General features: G+C 54.4%; 1 protein-coding gene across 1 annotated transcript; it reads left to right on the forward strand.

The window, feature by feature from the left end:
• Nucleotides 1–703: 703 nt before the first annotated feature.
• On the forward strand, nucleotides 704–12,134 carry NME4 (NME/NM23 nucleoside diphosphate kinase 4). The gene is made up of 5 exons (XM_034783536.1): nucleotides 704–945; nucleotides 8,107–8,237; nucleotides 9,157–9,258; nucleotides 10,735–10,847; nucleotides 11,702–12,134. Exons 1-5 carry the CDS (start codon nucleotides 792–794, stop codon nucleotides 11,820–11,822), a joined length of 621 nt encoding a protein of 206 aa, XP_034639427.1. The 5' UTR covers nucleotides 704–791; the 3' UTR covers nucleotides 11,823–12,134.
• The last annotated feature ends 4,760 nt before the right edge of the window (nucleotides 12,135–16,894 follow it).

A 16,894-nucleotide genomic window follows, 5' to 3' on the forward strand; every position in this document is an offset into this window, starting at 1 on the left:
CATAGCTTCCACCCAGGGGAGAGCCTAGGAGAGACGTTGGGCTGGGTGGATGAGCTATAAACTACACAGGGTCTCTCAGGGGGTTGGTTGAATGACAGTTGCCCTCCCTTCCCAAGGGGATGTGCAAGGGCTGAGGATTTTAGGGTTCTCCAACCTTAGGGTAACCTGCACCCAGACTGGATTTGCTGTGCTAGGCCTCCCCCTGCGTTTGCTAAGGGGAAGTGTGGTTCAGTGGGAGCCTAACCCCTTCATGGAGATTCCTGTGTGCTGTGCCTATCACCTTGGCCTCTGGGTGTGTGGGTCAGCGGGAGGACAGGCCCCTGGCAGCTGTGGGGAAGAGGGGGCTAACCAGGCTGAGCAGGATTCCAGGGGAGGGACTAGGGAGCCCCCGGGGGTGAATGCCTGGAGAGGGGCAGGGTCTGCTCTGGACTGGCTGCACTCCAAGGGCAGGAGCTGTGCGCCCTGGGGTGGCTGGTACCCTCTATGCAATGGGCCGGGGGTGGGGGAGCGGCTTGGGGCCCCCTGAAGCCGGTGCAGGGGGAACGGGGGAAGGGAGCAGCCAGCGCAGCGGCCTGTGAGGCTGGCGTCCGTTTTAAGGGGTGGGATGGAAACCTGACACTTCCCTTGTTCCTCGCTGGGACCGGGGCGGGGGGAGCCTTCCCCGGCCCCGAACAAGCCTGGGGCGGGCTATAAAATCCAGCTTGAGAAAGCAGAGTCCAGCGGTGGGTCTGTGCCCTGCTGTCCCGGTCCGCTGGGGGGCGGGGGGAGCGGGCAGCCCGGGTCCGCGCATCATGGGCTTCTTCCAGCGCTGCGTGGCCAGGAGCCTCCTGCAGGGCCAGCGGAGTCTGTGCGGCTCTACGCCGGGCTCGGAGCGCCTTAAGCCGGAGGCTGCGGCGCCAGCAGCCCGCTCCCTGGGGCCTGGCTCCAGGCGCCCCTACAGCGCCGGTGAGTCCGAGCTGTGCGGAGCTGGGGGCCGAACCCATTGCAGCACTGGGGACTTCCCGGCCTCCCATCCCCGACACCCCCGGCTGCAGCGCCCGGGGCTCCCTTGACACCCCCCCGCCTTCCTCCCCGCAGCGCCGGGGACTCCCCCAGCCCTCCCCAGCCCCGCCCCCTCCCCCCCGCTGCAGCGCCCGGGGCTCCCTTGACACCCCCGCCCCCCATTCCCGCCAGGGACTTCCCCGGCTGCAGCGCCCGGGGCTCCCCTAGTCCCCCATCCCCGTCCCACCGGCTCCCATCTCCCCCCCTCCCGTTGGGTGTTTCTCCGCTCGGGGTTACCCAGCAATGCACAAATCGCACCCCCCGCCCAGCTCCTCATCCCAGCGTCGAGCAGTATCAAAGCCCGCCGGAGACCGGGTGTCTGAATGGGACCAGCTGCTCCGAGCCCGGCAGTCCGGCGGGACTTGCCCTCTGCACCCGGCGGGCTCTGAGGAATGTGCGGGGATGTCTGTAAACTAACAACAAAGCCGCCCGCTGCTCTGATCGCTGCCGGCCGGTGGGGGGGGGGAGCCCCCTCATAGCCTTTGTCTCGTGAGCACAATATCTACACGTGCATGGGGAACACCCCTCCCCCCTTTCCAGTTTGTTTGTTTTGGTTTCCAGTCCCTCCGTGGATGTGCTTCCTCTGCTGCTTCCCAGCTGGGTCATCAGCTGGCTGAGTCTGTGATCTCACTGCCTGCAAGTGCTCCCTCCCCGCTAGCCCGTTACCCAGAGCTGCAAGCCTCCAGGCATCTGCTGGCCAAGAGCCCTTTCAGGGGGAGGGGCTGGCTAAAGCTCCAGGGACTGAGGCTGCCTGTCAGGACTGAGATCCCCACTTTGAACTTTAGGGTACAAATGTAGGGGCCTGCGTGAAAAACTTCTAAGCTTAATTACCAGCTTAGCTCTGGTTCGGCTGCCACCATTTTCAATGGATTCCCTCCCTGGGAAACCTTGAAAAACCTTCACCAAATCCCTGGTGAAAACAAATCCAACCCCTTGGATTTAAAACAAGGGGAAATTAACCATTCCCCTCCTTCCTCCCACCAACTCCTGGTGAATCAGTTCCAACCCCCCTTGGGATCTACAACAGGGAGAAATTAACCATTCCCCCTCCTTCCTCCCACCAACTCCTGGTGAGTCAGGATCCACCCCTTGGATCTTGAACAAGGAAAAATCAATCAGGTTCTTAAAAAGAAGGCTTTTAATTAAAGAAAAAGGTAAAAATCATCTCTGTAAAATCAGTATGGAAATTAACCTTACAGGGTAATCAAACTTAAAGAGCTCAGAGGACTCCCCTCTAGTCTCAGGTTCAAAGTACAGCAAACAAAGATAAACACTCTAGTAAAAGGTACATTTACAAGTTGAGAAAACAAAGGAAAACTAACACGCCTTGCCTGGCTATTTACTTACAAGTTTGAAATAGGAGAGGCTTGTTTAGAAAGATGTGGAGAACCTGGATTGATGTCTGGTCCCTCTCATTCCCTGAGAACGAACACCGTCCCAAAACAAAGAACACAAACAAAAGCCTTCCCCCCCCAAGATTTGAAAGTATCTTGTCCCCTTATTGGTCCTTTAGGTCAGATGCCAGCCAGGTTACCTGAGCTTCTTAACCCTTTACAGGGAAAAGGATTTTGGAGTCTCTGGCCAGGAGGGATTTTATAGTACTGTACACAGGACAGCTATTACCCTTCCCTTTATAGTTATGACACTGCCAGATCGTGCTGCTGCTTTGCACCGGGACCCTCTTCCACCACCAGTTCTCTGGGCCGGGCCTCCTTGCTTATAAATAGGGTATGAAATCCTCTAGAATGAAAAATGCACACTCCAGCCTGGTGAAATTCTTCTCCCGTGCTGCTTTATTGGGGGGTTGAAACTGAAACCTGGAACAAAGAAGGCAGGCTTGTTTACTTCTATTTTGTTGCTCAGAATGGCAGTGGGGGTGGGGTCGATGCTGAGCACTGGTCCCTTTGTCACTGCAGAAAAAGCTTAGGGGTCTCCCTCTGTTGTCTGGGCCAAAAACACTCAGATGCCTCCCGTCCTGCCTTTGCTGTGTTCTGGGCAGGGGACCAGAATGTTTTCCAAGTTTCTGGGAGGAAAGAGGAAGTATTTAAGACAGTGGAACTCAAATACAATAAGCCCTTCCCAAATTGTCTTGAGTGGGGCGGTGCTGGCCAAAAGGCAAAAGCTACCCTCATTCTTGGACTCCCCTCTGCATTTGGCACATGTCCGGCAGTGCCTGCTCTAGAAAATTCACATCCTTTTTCTTTCAGCTGCTCTAGTGCTAGCAACAGCACAAGTGCTAGGATAGACTGGATCCAGCATCTTCAACGGTGTCACAGCCCCCTAAGCGCCACCTGCGCTGGTGCCTGCACCATGGCTAGGGATGCATCTTGACACTGGAGCCTTTTCCATGGCTGAGAAGCAGCCGTGGGTGACAGGTTCTGTGGGTCCTACATCCCACTCTCTTCCTACTCCTCTTTTCCCTGTATTCTCTCCTCCTGCTGCAAAGGCCCCTGCTTGAGAGAAGTGAGAACTTTAGTTCCTTCCAGTTAAACTGGGATTTAAAGCTTTTGGATCTTTCAGAAATCTCCTGTAATTTAGCAAAAGAGGGATAGATTCAAGCTGGCCAGGTATTTCATTTGGCAAGCGCGTTCTCCTCTCCAGTCCGTCTGTCTGGTCTAAGTAAAGATCACTGCCCTGGGGCTGAGCATAGGCCACTAAGGTCAGGCCTGGGTTTCTGAAAGCATGCTGCACTAGGCTGGAACCTCTGCTTACAGTCACCAGTTGGCTGCTAGCCTGGCTCCAAGCAGTTTCAGTCCAACACCCAGCGATGGCTGCAGCTCAGCAAACAATTGGGCATCAAATAATGCACAAGTGCGAGGCCCCAAGTCAAGGTGCAGCTCTGATGTGGGCCTTGCTGCACTGTAGAACTGACCGTCTGTTAGCCCTGATTACTGGGACTCATTTGTCCTGGTGCGTGGATGGGATCCAGCTGAGACTCAGAGACTAAGGCCAGAAGGGACCATGTAGTCTGACCCAGCCCTGTGGCACTGGAGTCCCTGAGGACCGTCCACACCATGAATCTGATGGGGTTTAAGCCTGCACTCAAGTTTAGCTCTGCCTGTGTAGGTTATAGCCACGTGTGGTGCAAACAAAAGGGACTGAGGGGGAGATATGTCCAAGTCTCCTGGGTCCCCGTTCCATGATCAAACCACAGAACCATGCTGCTGCCTCCATCAGTTCTCCCTCTACTTTCCAGTGGAGACGGGATGAGCCTTTGGCTTGGTCTGCCTTTAAAAGTGATATTGACATAGCTAGAACGGTCAGAGATGTGAATAAACCATGTAGCTATGCTGACCTACCCCCAGTGTAGATGCAGCTGTGTCGAGGGCAGAGTGTCCATTGCCACAGCTAACTTCCTCTGGGGAGGCGGTGTTCCTACACCCATGGAAAAACCCCTTCCGGGGGTGCAGGCTGTGCTGGCAGAGCTATGCGGCTATGTCCACGTAGGGTCTTCCTGTCCTGTCCTGGACCATTGTTTAGAGTTGCCGGTTCAGAGGAGCTGCGGCAGCCTGCCCCAGGGTGGCTGACCTGATCCTTTGTTGGCATGTGAAGTGTGTTGGGATCCCCACAACTTAATGCAAATCACGTACATTTTGTGTAGCCCCTCGCAGATGGCTGGAGAGAACACCCTGCCGAGTCCAAGCCCACCCAAAAGACTCCTGAGTCCTGTCTCCCCCTGCTAAGGCCAGGGGCTGCTCATCCTTCAGCATCTGGGAAGAGACTGAAGGCTGGAGCGAGATCTAAAGAGCTGTGTCCCTTCCCCATGGAGCTGGCTGAGCCCAAGCCTGGTCTTTGGGAGTCTCTGGTTAATACCAAGGGGCTGAGATTGGAAACAGATGAGTCCCATGAGGCCTCCAGCTTGGTTCTTTCCAATTAGCAGATAGCTGAGCCTCAGCTGTCTGAAAGGGGAGAGGTGGGATCCCCTTTGCCTGGTAATTGGGGGGAATCCTGCAGAAAGGTGTCTTCTCATATCCTGGGGAATGGCTAGTGCGGCCCATGTGCTCCCTGCAGTACAATACACACAAATCCAGCCAGGCCCTGTCCCAACACTCAGACCCCTGGGCTAGGATGTCTCTGGCAGCTGGGGTGGAAATCACTCATACGCTCCTCTCCCCCTGACCATGGTAGGACTCAGGGAAGAGAGGGAGGGTGCTGGCTTGGTGAGCTGGAGTGGCTGGGTCACCCCATGCAGCAGTGGCAGCAGGGAGTGAAAGGTGCCCCCTATGAGACAGGAATGGGAGAAGGAAATAATTGGGCTGCCCAGACTGGCAGAATAGGGGCAAGGCAATGGGCCAGGATGGCAGAGCTGAAAGTGAAGAATTCAGACTGGGGGGTGGGGGGTGGCGATCTGGGTGGGAAGGAGACTGGAGTGGTGTCTGCAGCTGTGTGTTGGAGGCTGGCACTGTGGCTCCTGCTTAGTAGCTCTTCCCATAGAGATGCTGCAGGCTGAGATGCTTCGTGCTTCTCCCCTGGCTTGGGAGCACTTAGCACAGTGGCTTGTTTCTCCCGGCTCCCTGTGGCCTTGACACAGCTCCAGGCCCAAGCCCAGCCCGCTGCTAGTTCAGCCAAAGCAGCTAAGAGCTGCCATCCTCTGCAGCAGCAGCCTAGTGGGGTAGGGGCTGAGCTGAGCCAGGAGTGGGGGAGCACAGAAACCATCCCTCAAGCTGAAGACCCTGCAAACTCCTGGTAGGCCCAGGGGCTTCCTGCACGTCTCCTCTCCCCACTTGTCTCTTGCATGGGGAGCTCCAATTGTAAGCTCCTATTGGATCCAGAAATCTTCCCTCCTGCCTGGTCTGTGCTCCCTGCCCACCTCGCTGCAGAGAGTCACCAGCAAAGGGGAACTGAGCGCCAGCTGCCTCCCCCTTCCGCCCCCCCCCATGTCCCCTGGCTAAGCCAGGCACTTCCAGCTGGTCCAGTGGCTGCAGGATACAAGGCACCACAGCCTTCAATAGTTCCAGCTGGTGACTAGAGATTTGGCTTAGGGATATGTTGTAGTTCCAAAAGGTGAGGTGTGTGAGTAGGTGAAGATGATCCAGCTGGGGTGGTGTCCCTCGCCGCTAGCAGAAAGCAAGAGGGACACTCTTCTCTGCACGTCCCATGGCCCTAAGGCTTGCTCTGCAGGAGCCTGGGGCTGGCACTGAGCAGAAGTGGGGGCTCAGGGAAGGGGGCTGCTAGCGCTGCTGCTGCTTGTGCCTCTGGCTGCAGGCTCCAGCCTGAGCAGTCCAGCCCCAGTTGCACCTTGTGTAGTCACAGGCTTGTGGCTACTCTGGGAGGGGAATGTTGCATTTGAGGCAGTGTTGCCTAGTGGGTGAAGCACTGAACAGGGACTCAGGAGACTTGGTTCTATTCTTGACTGTGCGGTTGGATGATCTTGGGCAAGTTACTTCCCCTCCCTGTGTCTTTCCCCCTCTCTAAGATGGAGGTGAGGATACTGCCCTGCTTTGAGAGCTGAGGCTCCTGAGACCACAGTAACTATCTCCACCCACGCTCAACCACCATAAGCCTCCCTGCTTTCTGGACAGGCATACCCTCGGGCAGGCCAGCAAAGGGCACAAGGCAGGGGGGGTATCTCTTGGCCAGGCAGTGCCTTTCCCTGGTACCTACCATCCGAGGAGCTAAAAGCCCTTTGCAGACGCTAATGAAGTCAGTCTCTCAGCCTGGTGGGTCAGTGTCATTCTCCTTATTGTGCCGATGAGGAAATTGAGACTCAGAGCGGTGATATGACCTGCAGGTCAGTGACAGAGTTGGGCATAGGGCCCAGGGATCCTGACTCCCAGGTCTGTGCTCTATCTGCTGTACATCACTTCTGCAGGTCAGCCCCAAGGCACTGCCTGCCTTTTCTAACAACCAGCCCCCAAAGCTCTGACCCATATGCCTTTGCACTGACTGTGGGAGAGGCCTGCTCTCTGGCTCTTGGGGGACTGAGCCCAGCTTCCAGGGCTGTGACTCCTCACTGAGCAGGAACGATGTTTGCATCCTGTGCTCTGGTTGGGCTGCTGCAATTGGCTTGTCCTGGCAGGGTATTGAGTGCAGAGCAATGCCGGCAAGTCTCCAGGCTGGCAGGGCCCCCAGGGAGAGGGCATTCCTGATCTGTTGATGCCCATTGGCAATGTGCACCGTGCTGCCCAGTATCCCAGAGGATTTTCCATCCTGCATTGGGACCCATTGGTCCCGCTGGTCCGGCATCCTGCCAGTAGCTGCAGTTAGTGCCCACTTCCTTCAGAAGGAGGTGGGAACCTTGCAGTGCACTTAAACAATTGGACAGTGACAGACAGGTAGGAAGTGGGGTTAATTCCCTTGAGCCCGCTGCTTGGCTTGGCCAGTCCTTTCATTAACACCCACGAGATCTATGCTGGTGATTACTGAGTGCACTGTCCCCAACGCCGTGTCTGCCTTGAGAGAAGGTTTGCTGGGAGGCTCTAAGAACAGATGTTGATCTTCCAGATCCTGTATTCTGAGCCCCTGCTCCAGGAGTTTCTGATCTTTGGCCCCGCACATCCACTCTCTTCATGCGCCAGTGGGGTACTGATGATGCTGTGCCCATCACCATGGTATCTGAGCGCCTGGGCTTGTCCATCTGCTGCTGCCCCAGGGGGATTTTTGAAGGGCTCAGATTCCTTCAATTGTTCCCAATCCTCAGTTGTAAGAGATGCCAAACACCCACAGCTCCCATTGCAGGACCAGTGGGTGCTCAGCACCTTGTTGGAGCCAACCCTGTGAGAGTATCAGAGGAGTAGCCGTGTTAGTCTGGATCTGGACTCTCTGTTGCTAACCCTGTGAGAGAAACCGACCCACCCTGCAGTGCCCAGCTGGGGCCAGGCAGCAAAACCCAGGCAGTGCTGGGAATCCTCCCCCAACTTCTGGCTCCTCCTGCCGACACCACGGGTCTGAGCAGCAAAACCAGCTGCAGCGTGAAACCAGTAACTCCTGTTCCCTGCTCAGGTCGGGTCCTTGCAGGGCTCCCTGTGCAGCTGCTGGGAGAAGGATGGTGCCCAGTCTCGCTGTGTTTGTGGATGGGTGACCTGGGCTGTAACCTGGCCTTCTCCCTTTCTCGCTGCCCATTAGGGATCCCTGGGATCCAGGAGCGGACACTGGTGGCGGTGAAGCCGGACGGAGTGCAGAGGAGGCTGGTCGGTGACGTGATCAAGCGCTTTGAGAGGCGCGGATTCAAGCTAGTTGGCATGAAGCTGCTCCAGGTACCTGCCTGCCACATCCCAGAGGACAGCCTGGTTTTCTGATCTGGGGCCAGGTGACTAGAGACCTGGACAGACCAGCTAGATGGCGGGGGGATGTTAAAACATGGCCCGGATTTCTGTGCTGATGGAAGTGAGGCACTATCAATGCTGGCCTGAGCCAGGAGCTGTCTAACCTTCCCCGAGTCACAGCTCAAACATGGCCCTCAGCACCCCCTGCTGCTCCAGTCCGGAGCATAAGTGTGTCTCCCAATTCATCCTGCAGCTCTAGCCCACCCTTCCCTGCTGGATCTGGCCCTCTACACTCCACTATTGCAGGCTTGAGCCTCACCCCCACATCTCCCGCAACCTCTCCCACTGCATCACCTGGCCTCCATTATTGCAATCCTGCAAGCCCCAACTTGCCCCTAAATCCTGGCCAGCTGCCCCCTGCTATTCCAGTTTCATCCAGGCTTTTTGAGTCAGAGGCAATTGCCACTAGTGTGCTGTTTCGTGGTATGAATACAGGCCTGCTAGGGCTTAGATGGAGTTCTCCAGGCTCATCTCCTTGGTGATTTAAACCAGAATCTGCTGGGGTGTGAGTCCAGTCCATTAACCCTTTGACCACTGGTCCCCACTCCACCCCCTGGGATCCACAAATGGGGGCCAGGGGCAATGTAAATGGGGAGACACCCCCTTGGTTGGTGTCATGGGACAAGCAAGAACTGAGTTTGTTTGATCTCTGGCTCCTGCCTCTGCAGCTCCCCCAGAAATCTGGGTAGAGCCACTCTCTGCTCAGGGAAGGTGCAGAGGAGAGGCTGAGTGCTGGGAGTTGCTGGATGAACTCTCTCTTCTGGCCATAGGGAGGGGGTATTGATTTCCCATTGGGTCCCGTCCTGGGCTCAGGGCTTGCTTCTCACTTTGGGGTCCCCCCTTCTTCCAGGCCAATGAGGGGATCTTGGCAGAACATTACCATGAGCTGCGGAGGAAGCCCTTCTACCCAGCACTGATCCATTACATGACCTCAGGCCCAGTGGTTGCCATGGTAAGGCTGCGAGCCCAGTTGACATGTGTGCGTGTGTTTAGGGGCAAAGGGTGTGGGGGAAGGGCACAGGGGAAGGGTGGGGTGGGTTAAAGGTGATGGGTGGGGATGGGGAATTAGATGTAGGACATTACTTTAGTTTCATTGTTGATTTCTCTCAATGAAAGGGGATCTTCCAACACGTTCTGTCCTGGAATCCACATTCTCTGGGGCTTTGGTTTCTAAAGTTGGTTTGTTCAGCCCCAGATCCAGTGCTTAATTTGTGCCAGGGCTGACCCCCAGCACCTCTGGGCCTGGCAGTTCAGAGCCCCGGCACCTCTGGGCCTGCTGTGTCAGTTATGGATATAAAACAATTGCTTGAGCCCCAGCACCTCCTTCATTATAAATTAAGCACTGCCCAGGTCCAAGTGGAGAATGTTCCCTGCCCAGTGCAATACAGGGGACCGTATATTGGGTGGAACTGGGACCTTCCCTTGCTGTGCTGGGAACCAGCACCTGCCCCGCGTGAGCGCGGGAATCGGAAAGTGAGGGTGACCAGCCTCGTGTGCCCGCCCCAGCCAGGTGAAGCTTCAGTGCAAACACCATGAAAGCCCCTTGCTCCAGTGACCTGCGGAGGGGCTTAGGATCATGACGGGTGGGGAAGATGATGAGCCTGTGGTGACATCAGTCCCAGGTGCAGCCCCTCCCCCAGGCTCAGGCCTTGCTGCTTTGATGCTCGCTCAGCCCTTTTGGCTTTGGCCTTGGTTTCCGTTAGTTTTTCCTCCCCGCACATCACACTGTGTCTGTCCTCTGCTCCACTCCCCTCCCGCACAGAATCAGTGCTCACAGTGCAAATGCTGCCAGTGTAGGCCCAGGACTTTGCGTTGTGGCTCAGCTTGGCGTGGCCCTCCCCTGCCTTGTGCCTGACTGGCTGCCCCACTCTGCTTCTTGACAGAACAAGGAGCAATGGTCTCAAGTTGCAGTGGGGGAGGTCCAGGTTGGATATCAGGAAAAACTATTTCACTAGGAGGGTGGTGAAACACTGGAATGCGTTACCTAGGGAGGTGGTGGAGTCTCCTTCCTTGGAGGTTTTTAAGGCCCGGCTTGACAAAGCCCTGGCTGGGATGATTTAGCTGGGAATTGGTCCTGCTTTGAGCAGGGGGTTGGACTAGATGACCTCTTGAGGTCCCTTCCAACTCTGATATTCTATGATTCTATGATTCTATGATTCTATGATTCTTTCACACCGGGTAGGAGGAGTCTGTTGGGACTGAGGAGCTCAACATGATCCCAGGCACCCCTGGCCTTCCCCAGTACTCACCCCCCTTCTGGAGGGCCCAGACAGCCTGCATACACCGGTTAATGGCCCTGAGATCAGCCCTGAAGGGGGCACCCAGTTTGGCTGCTGGAGCAGAGTTCTGTCTGCCCAGGATGGTTGTGCAATGGGAGTTTCTGTGCAGCTTGCACTGTCTCAGCTCACACAGCCTGTGTCTATTGCAGGTGTGGGAAGGTTACAATGTGGTCAGGACTTCCAGGGCCATGGTAGGAGATACCGACTCCGCTGAAGCCAAGCCTGGGACGATCCGGGGAGATTTCAGCATCCATGTCAGCAGGTACAAACCGCACCGAGCCAGCCAGCCAACTAACTCTGGCATGCTGGGCAGTGCCATGTGCCATGCTGGGCAGTCTCACAGACCTGAACCTCCTTGGCAGTGCCCTGGCATCTGAGACAGTCTGTGCCTTGAGTTCCTGTAGACCCATCTGCTGACAGCATTACTGTAGAGGGCATGGGGTGAGGGGAGAGTACTCACAGGGGGCAGGGCCAGCTTTAGGCCAATTCCACCAATTCCCCCGAATCAGGCCCCGCGCCTAAGAGGGCCCTGCGCCCAGTGGCAGGGCTGCTGGAGGGGAGGGGAGAAAGAAGTGGCCGAGAATCCCTTTCCTGGCTAGAGGCTCCTTTTTAATTTTTACTCACCCGGTGGCGCTCCGGGTCTTCGGTGGCACTTCGGCAGCGAGTCCTTCACTCGCTCCGGGTCTTCGGCAGCACTTCGGCAGCAGATCCTTCAGTGCCACCGAAGACCTGGAGCGAGTGAAAGACCCGAAGACTAGGAGCGCCGCCTGGTGCGTACAAGCCCCACGTGTTTTTTTACGTGGTTTTTTTTTTTAGTCATCCCTGCCGGGGCCCCGTCAAAACTGTTCGAATCGGGCCCCGCACTTCCTAAAGCCGGCCCTGACAGGGGGGTAGCAAATGAAACTGTGGGGAGATGCTGGGGGGACTGAAGATGCTGGGGGGGAATGAAGTAACACTTAAGTGACCAAGGCTATGACATGGGCATATCGCCTATCTGTGGTGGCCAGAGGCAAGGGGAAGGGTCTCGGCTGCAGGACCATGTCCCCAAGGGCACCCAGGTTCTGCCCTTGAGGCTGCGTGTCTGCCATCCTTATCGCAGGTTTCTCTTGGCTGCAGGAACATCGTTCACGCCAGTGACTCAGTGGAGACGGCCCAGAGGGAGATCAGTTTGTGGTTTCACAGCAGCGAGTTGGTGGACTGGGACTGCTGTGACTACAGTAACACTTACCAGCTCTGAAGGCCTCTCCTGTCCACGTTGCCTGGCCCAGAATCTACTACCTCTGACAGCGTTGCCTTTCTGTAGCTCCTTGGGGCCCAGCAAGCATGCCGCAGGTCCTGATGCTGCAGGGTGGAGGCCACACTTCCTTCGCGTTGACTGTACTAGAAGCTGCACCTCCCTTCACCCTGCTGACTACCAGATGTGGCAGACTTGCTCCTCTTGTCACCCTAGTGCCAATAAGCCCTTGGAGATCTGATGTGCATGAAGGAAGAACGATGGGGTTAAGTCCTTGAAGGATTCACATTAAAACCTAATTTGTTACAAATGTGACTTTGGTTTCCCTTCCTCTTTTGTTTTCTTGCCCTTCTTGTGGGGTGAGGATGGGAGCGTCTTGTGGGGCCAGCAACCACCTCTGTTGTAACATGCCACATAAATGGAGTAGTCATGGGGCAACCCAGTCCAAAACCCCTGATTTTTCCCAGATCCATTATTGTGGAACAATCTGAGGTAGCTGGGTGGATGGCAACGTCCCCAATATCTATCAGCATATCGGCAGCTGATTTGAGGTTGGCAACGCGCCCTAGTGGTTGGACAGAGAGGCAGAGCAGGAGAGTGGATAGGGCTGAGCCTGCTGGGATTCTGCAGGTGGGCTGTGGATGAGGAGGAGCAGCTGCCTGTCCTGACACTCTGGGAATCTGTCTGGCAGCGAGCAGAACCTTTGAGGGACAGCTCCATCGACTGGATCCAATAGAGTCCACCTGGGTAACGTGTCTTCCTCCAGAGCTATGAGACCACCCGTGTGTGCATCTGTGCCACAGCCAAGTGGATACTGGCCAAAGTTAGATGCTGCTGGTGGTAGTTTGCCATGAACTTCTCAGTAACCTAGTCCAGCAAGGAAAGTTTTACAATCTGGCAGTAGCTAAAGAGATGGTTTGGCGTCTGTGGATCTTCTCATTCCGAGTGTTGGCTGGACTGACACATGCTCTAGACCCCCTGAGCAGTTGCTTTCCTTGAGCGATACATTGACCACACCAGTGCAGAATGGGCCCACGTGTTTTTCACTTGACTTCACAATCCAGAAGGAGCACAGACATCCCATAGTACTTCCAGGGCCTCTACCACTCTGACTCAGGAAATGCTAACGAGGGTGGCATAGGGGTGCTTGTCTGTCCTGTTGTGGTTTCTGCTGCTTGGGGGCTCAAAGACCTTTGCTAATCCCCCACCCCCCCAGTTCAGTATGATAGCAAATCTTTGCATTGGGTGATGCTGAGCTCAGAGGTGTAGCAGTGTGGCCTGGTGTTTTACTGTTGGTACAGTTCGGCTGCTCAGGATTTTGCCGTGGCTGTGGTCGAGTGATAATAAGCTGTCTTGTCTTCTCATGAACTGTTGGTAGGCTTTTATGAACTCCTTGTGTCATAGGGGATCTGATGCTGATGGAGATTTCTGCCATCCACATATAAGCTGGACACCCCTTTGTCTTGCCCACAGTACCCTATGTTCACATTTACTATGGGCCACAGGCCCACATTTTGAAGAGTGTAGCAGCCGCCCACTCCACAGTAAGCAAAGATTTGATCATTCACTTGTCCCACCATCCCACTATGTCTACAAAGACTATAGTATATCTCATATTGCAGGAGCTCGAAAGCTGCCAGCAGCCTGGGACCTTCCTGCTGGAGAAGCTCCCTTTCCCCCTGAATCATGCTGCCATGACTGAGATGATCAGGGGAGCTCTTGATGTAACCTACTTGCTGATATTGTTTAAATTGATGATAGTGCCCAGAGGCTCCAGCTGAAATCAAAGCCCCTTTATGCTGGGCACTGTCCAGACCCATAGCGTGGGACAGTTCCTGTCACTGAGTGCTCACAATCTAAAGTTTACAACACAGAGGCAGCAGCTAGCAAAGCGCTCTCTGTATCGTTCCCTTTTCCTTCGGAAAGAAAGGAGTCATCCCCCAATCAATATCCAGAACAGCCTAAACCCGGTGACCCTCCAGACCTGTTGAGGGGGCAGTGTAGGGGACCTGAGTCTGCCCAGGTGAGAGGGGAGTTCTGATCTACGCTGCTGATTAGAACAAAGTGTAGCTGGGGTGGGAAAGGGAAAATGCTGCTGATTTCAGGGGCTGTGGTTTGTAACACCTCTTATAAATCTATGGCACAAGTACTGCCTGGAAGGGCCTTCTTTGGGGTGGAGGGTTTCGATCCAAATAAATAAAATATCTTACCTGTTGTATGCAGTCCTGACGCCCTCCTTCATCCACCATCCCACGATGGGCTGGAGAGCACATCTTCCTTTTCCCTCCTCCTTGCATGGCCTGGAAACCTCACTGTACCTCTCGCTTTCACTCTCCCTCGAGGGACTGTGAATTCCCACCACACACGCTCCAGAGACCTCCTCCATGCCACAAATACTGGCCACACACCCATGAGACAGCAGGCTGTGTAGAAGTCCTGCTTCCTTGTGCCTGAGACCGCAGCCAGCATCTGTCACTGCCAGAGTGCAGGCCCATTCAGGTCAATCAACAAGTCATGTGATATAGCTTGAAGAGGTTGGATGCACCCAGTGTGTCTCTTGTTCTGCTATCCAGTCCCTCTGGGTCTTATGTATTGCTCCAGCAATCAGTTGTGTTCTGCCTGCTTACAATTACATTCTGTTTCCCAGTAGAGGCTAGAAGGGTGGGAGCCTGGTCTATGCAGTGATTCTCAAACTTTTGTACTGGTGACCCCTTTCTTCTTTTTTTTTTAATTAATGGAGATATCCCATCTCCTAGAACTGGAAGGGACCTTGAAAGGTCATCGAGTCCAGCCCCCTGCCTTCACTAGCAGGACCAAGTACTGATTTTGCCCCAGATCCCCAAGCGGCCCCCTCAACCCTGGATTTAGCAGGCCAATGCTCAAACCACTGAGCTATCCCTCCCCCCTTTCACATAGCAAGCCTCTGAGTGCAACCCCCTTATAAATTAAAAACACTTTTTATATATTTAACACCATTATAAATGCTGGAGGCAAAGTGGGGTTTGGGGTGGAGGCTGACTGCTCGCAACCCCTCACATAATAACCTCACGACCCCCTAAGGGGTCCCAACCCCCAGTTTGAGAACCCCTGCTCTACAGCTAAATACCATACTAATGGAGATCACACACCCAGCAAAACAGAAGGATGGCTTTCTCTGAGGATCTGTGGGGGGGCTCCAGCCCACAGGTGGAGAGAAGGAAGGAGGTGGGTGCAAAGGCAGGGCTCGTGCTGGAACTGCAAATTTCCCATCTTCAACCATTTAGGCTTTTACTTCAACATCTGGTAAGGGGCGGCCAATCTTGGGGTGGCGGGGGGGGGGGGGGGGGGGGGGGGGGTTGGGGGGGGTGCGCCCCGTGGGGGGGGTGTTCAGCAGTGTGGTGCTCCGCAGGAGTTTCAGCGGCGCTCTGCGTGGGGGGCTTCGGCAGTGCGGCGCTCCGGGGGGGGAGTGTTCGGCGGCGCGGCGTTCAGCAGCTCGGCGGGGGTTCAGCGGCGTGGCGGGGGGGGTCGGGGGGGGGGGCGCTGGGAGGGGGGGTTTCGGTGGCGCAGCACTTGGTGGGGGGGTTCGGCAGGGCGGGGCAGCGCTTGGGGGGGTGTATTATGGCAGGGCGGCAAAAAAGTTAGAGCCGGCGCTGCTCCTAAGACATTACCGAGGGTACAATTTGGACTGATGGACAGCTGTGTCACCTCAATTCTCCAATCTGGGGTGCTTTTTACACTGCTTTGCTGTGAGAGCAACCTGGCCTCCTGGCCTCCTCTCAGACAGCCTCCAGCATTCAAAATCATTCCCAGCTGAATTATAAGAGTGCTTCTAGCCAGCCATTCCTGAATTATATTACAGAACAACATCAGCAAACTCCCAGTCCCAGACTTGTCCCCAGAAATATGCATTGTGTACTGCCCAGCTCTCTTCTTCTGGACAATACAAGCTCATAGAAAGTCCATCATTTCATTAACAGATAATGATATGCAGAAACCCTCTCGAGGATAGGTCATTTCAAGTGGAGGTTCCCCAACACTTCAATCCAAACACACTGGTTTAGATAAAACAATAAAATAAAGTTTATTAACTATCAATAGATAGATTTTAAGTGGTTACAAGTAATGAGACATACAAGTCAGAATTGGTTACAAAGAAAATAAAAGATAAAATGCAAACAAATAGCTAACTTAGAAAACTAAATGAATTCAAAGCAAAGGGTTTTCTCACTACCTGCTTTTTGCAGTCTTTACTGGAGGAAAGCTTCCCAGCCAGAATCCCTCCCCCACTTCAATGTTTTTTCAGGTGCTGTTGATGCTCTGAGCAGAAAGAAAGGGAGAAGAGACGTCATTTGTGTTGTGTGTTCTCTATCCTTATATCTTTCTCTTCTCTTTGAGGATCCTCTCTTACTGGGCTTCAGGCGACAGTTGGTCTGTTTCTTTGCCAACATGTAAATTTCTCACCCACACGCGTCTTCCTGCCAAATAATGGCTATTTGACTTGGTGATAGTCCATTTGATTATGTTGACACCTGGCTGAGGTGGTGGCTAGCCTTTCTTCTCTGGGGAAATGGTCTGAAGCTGTTTTTCTAAACTTGGAACATATTCAGCAATGTCATACAGTAGAATTTTAAAACTTTACATACAATGTTGACACACATTTTACCAGGACAATAATGTTCAGCAGATTGGGTTTTCAAATGATACCTTACAAGGCATACTTTACGCAAAATTTATCATAGTCTTGGGAAAAAGGTGAAAATAAGAGTACAGACTGCCACACCTACCATGCCTGAATCCACATTGACTACCCTCTAGCAAATTACTTTTCCAGGGGTTCTCCCTCCAGCCCTTGCCACGGCTTCTAAGCTTTCCCCAATACTACACAGTAAACTCACTGCTCTGTAGTTTCTTATTTTGACTCTTGCCTTTGGAGTTATCAGTCTGCTGTCCAGTCCCTCCAAGACCTCTCTAATGCGGTTTTACGAGTGTCTGTTGCTGTGAAGCTTTGCTGGTTTCCCCTCTTGGCTCCTTTACAGATCATGTGGGCATGCGACCCACAATTGCTGCTTTAAGAACAGCTAAACTTTGTATAACCC

Source organism: Trachemys scripta, chromosome 10 (assembly GCF_013100865.1).
Source record: "Trachemys scripta elegans isolate TJP31775 chromosome 10, CAS_Tse_1.0, whole genome shotgun sequence".
Classification (NCBI taxonomy): Eukaryota; Metazoa; Chordata; order Testudines; family Emydidae; genus Trachemys; species Trachemys scripta.

Bases quoted from the DNA above. Each gene is read 5' to 3' on its own strand.
- NME4 (XM_034783536.1), top strand. From the start codon at position 792: ATGGGCTTCTTCCAGCGCTGCGTGGCCAGGAGCCTCCTGCAGGGCCAG. The intron at 8,238-9,156 runs GTACCTGCCTGC...CCCTTCTTCCAG, and splicing joins TTGGCATGAAGCTGCTCCAG to GCCAATGAGGGGATCTTGGC. The intron at 9,259-10,734 runs GTAAGGCTGCGA...TGTCTATTGCAG, and splicing joins CAGGCCCAGTGGTTGCCATG to GTGTGGGAAGGTTACAATGT.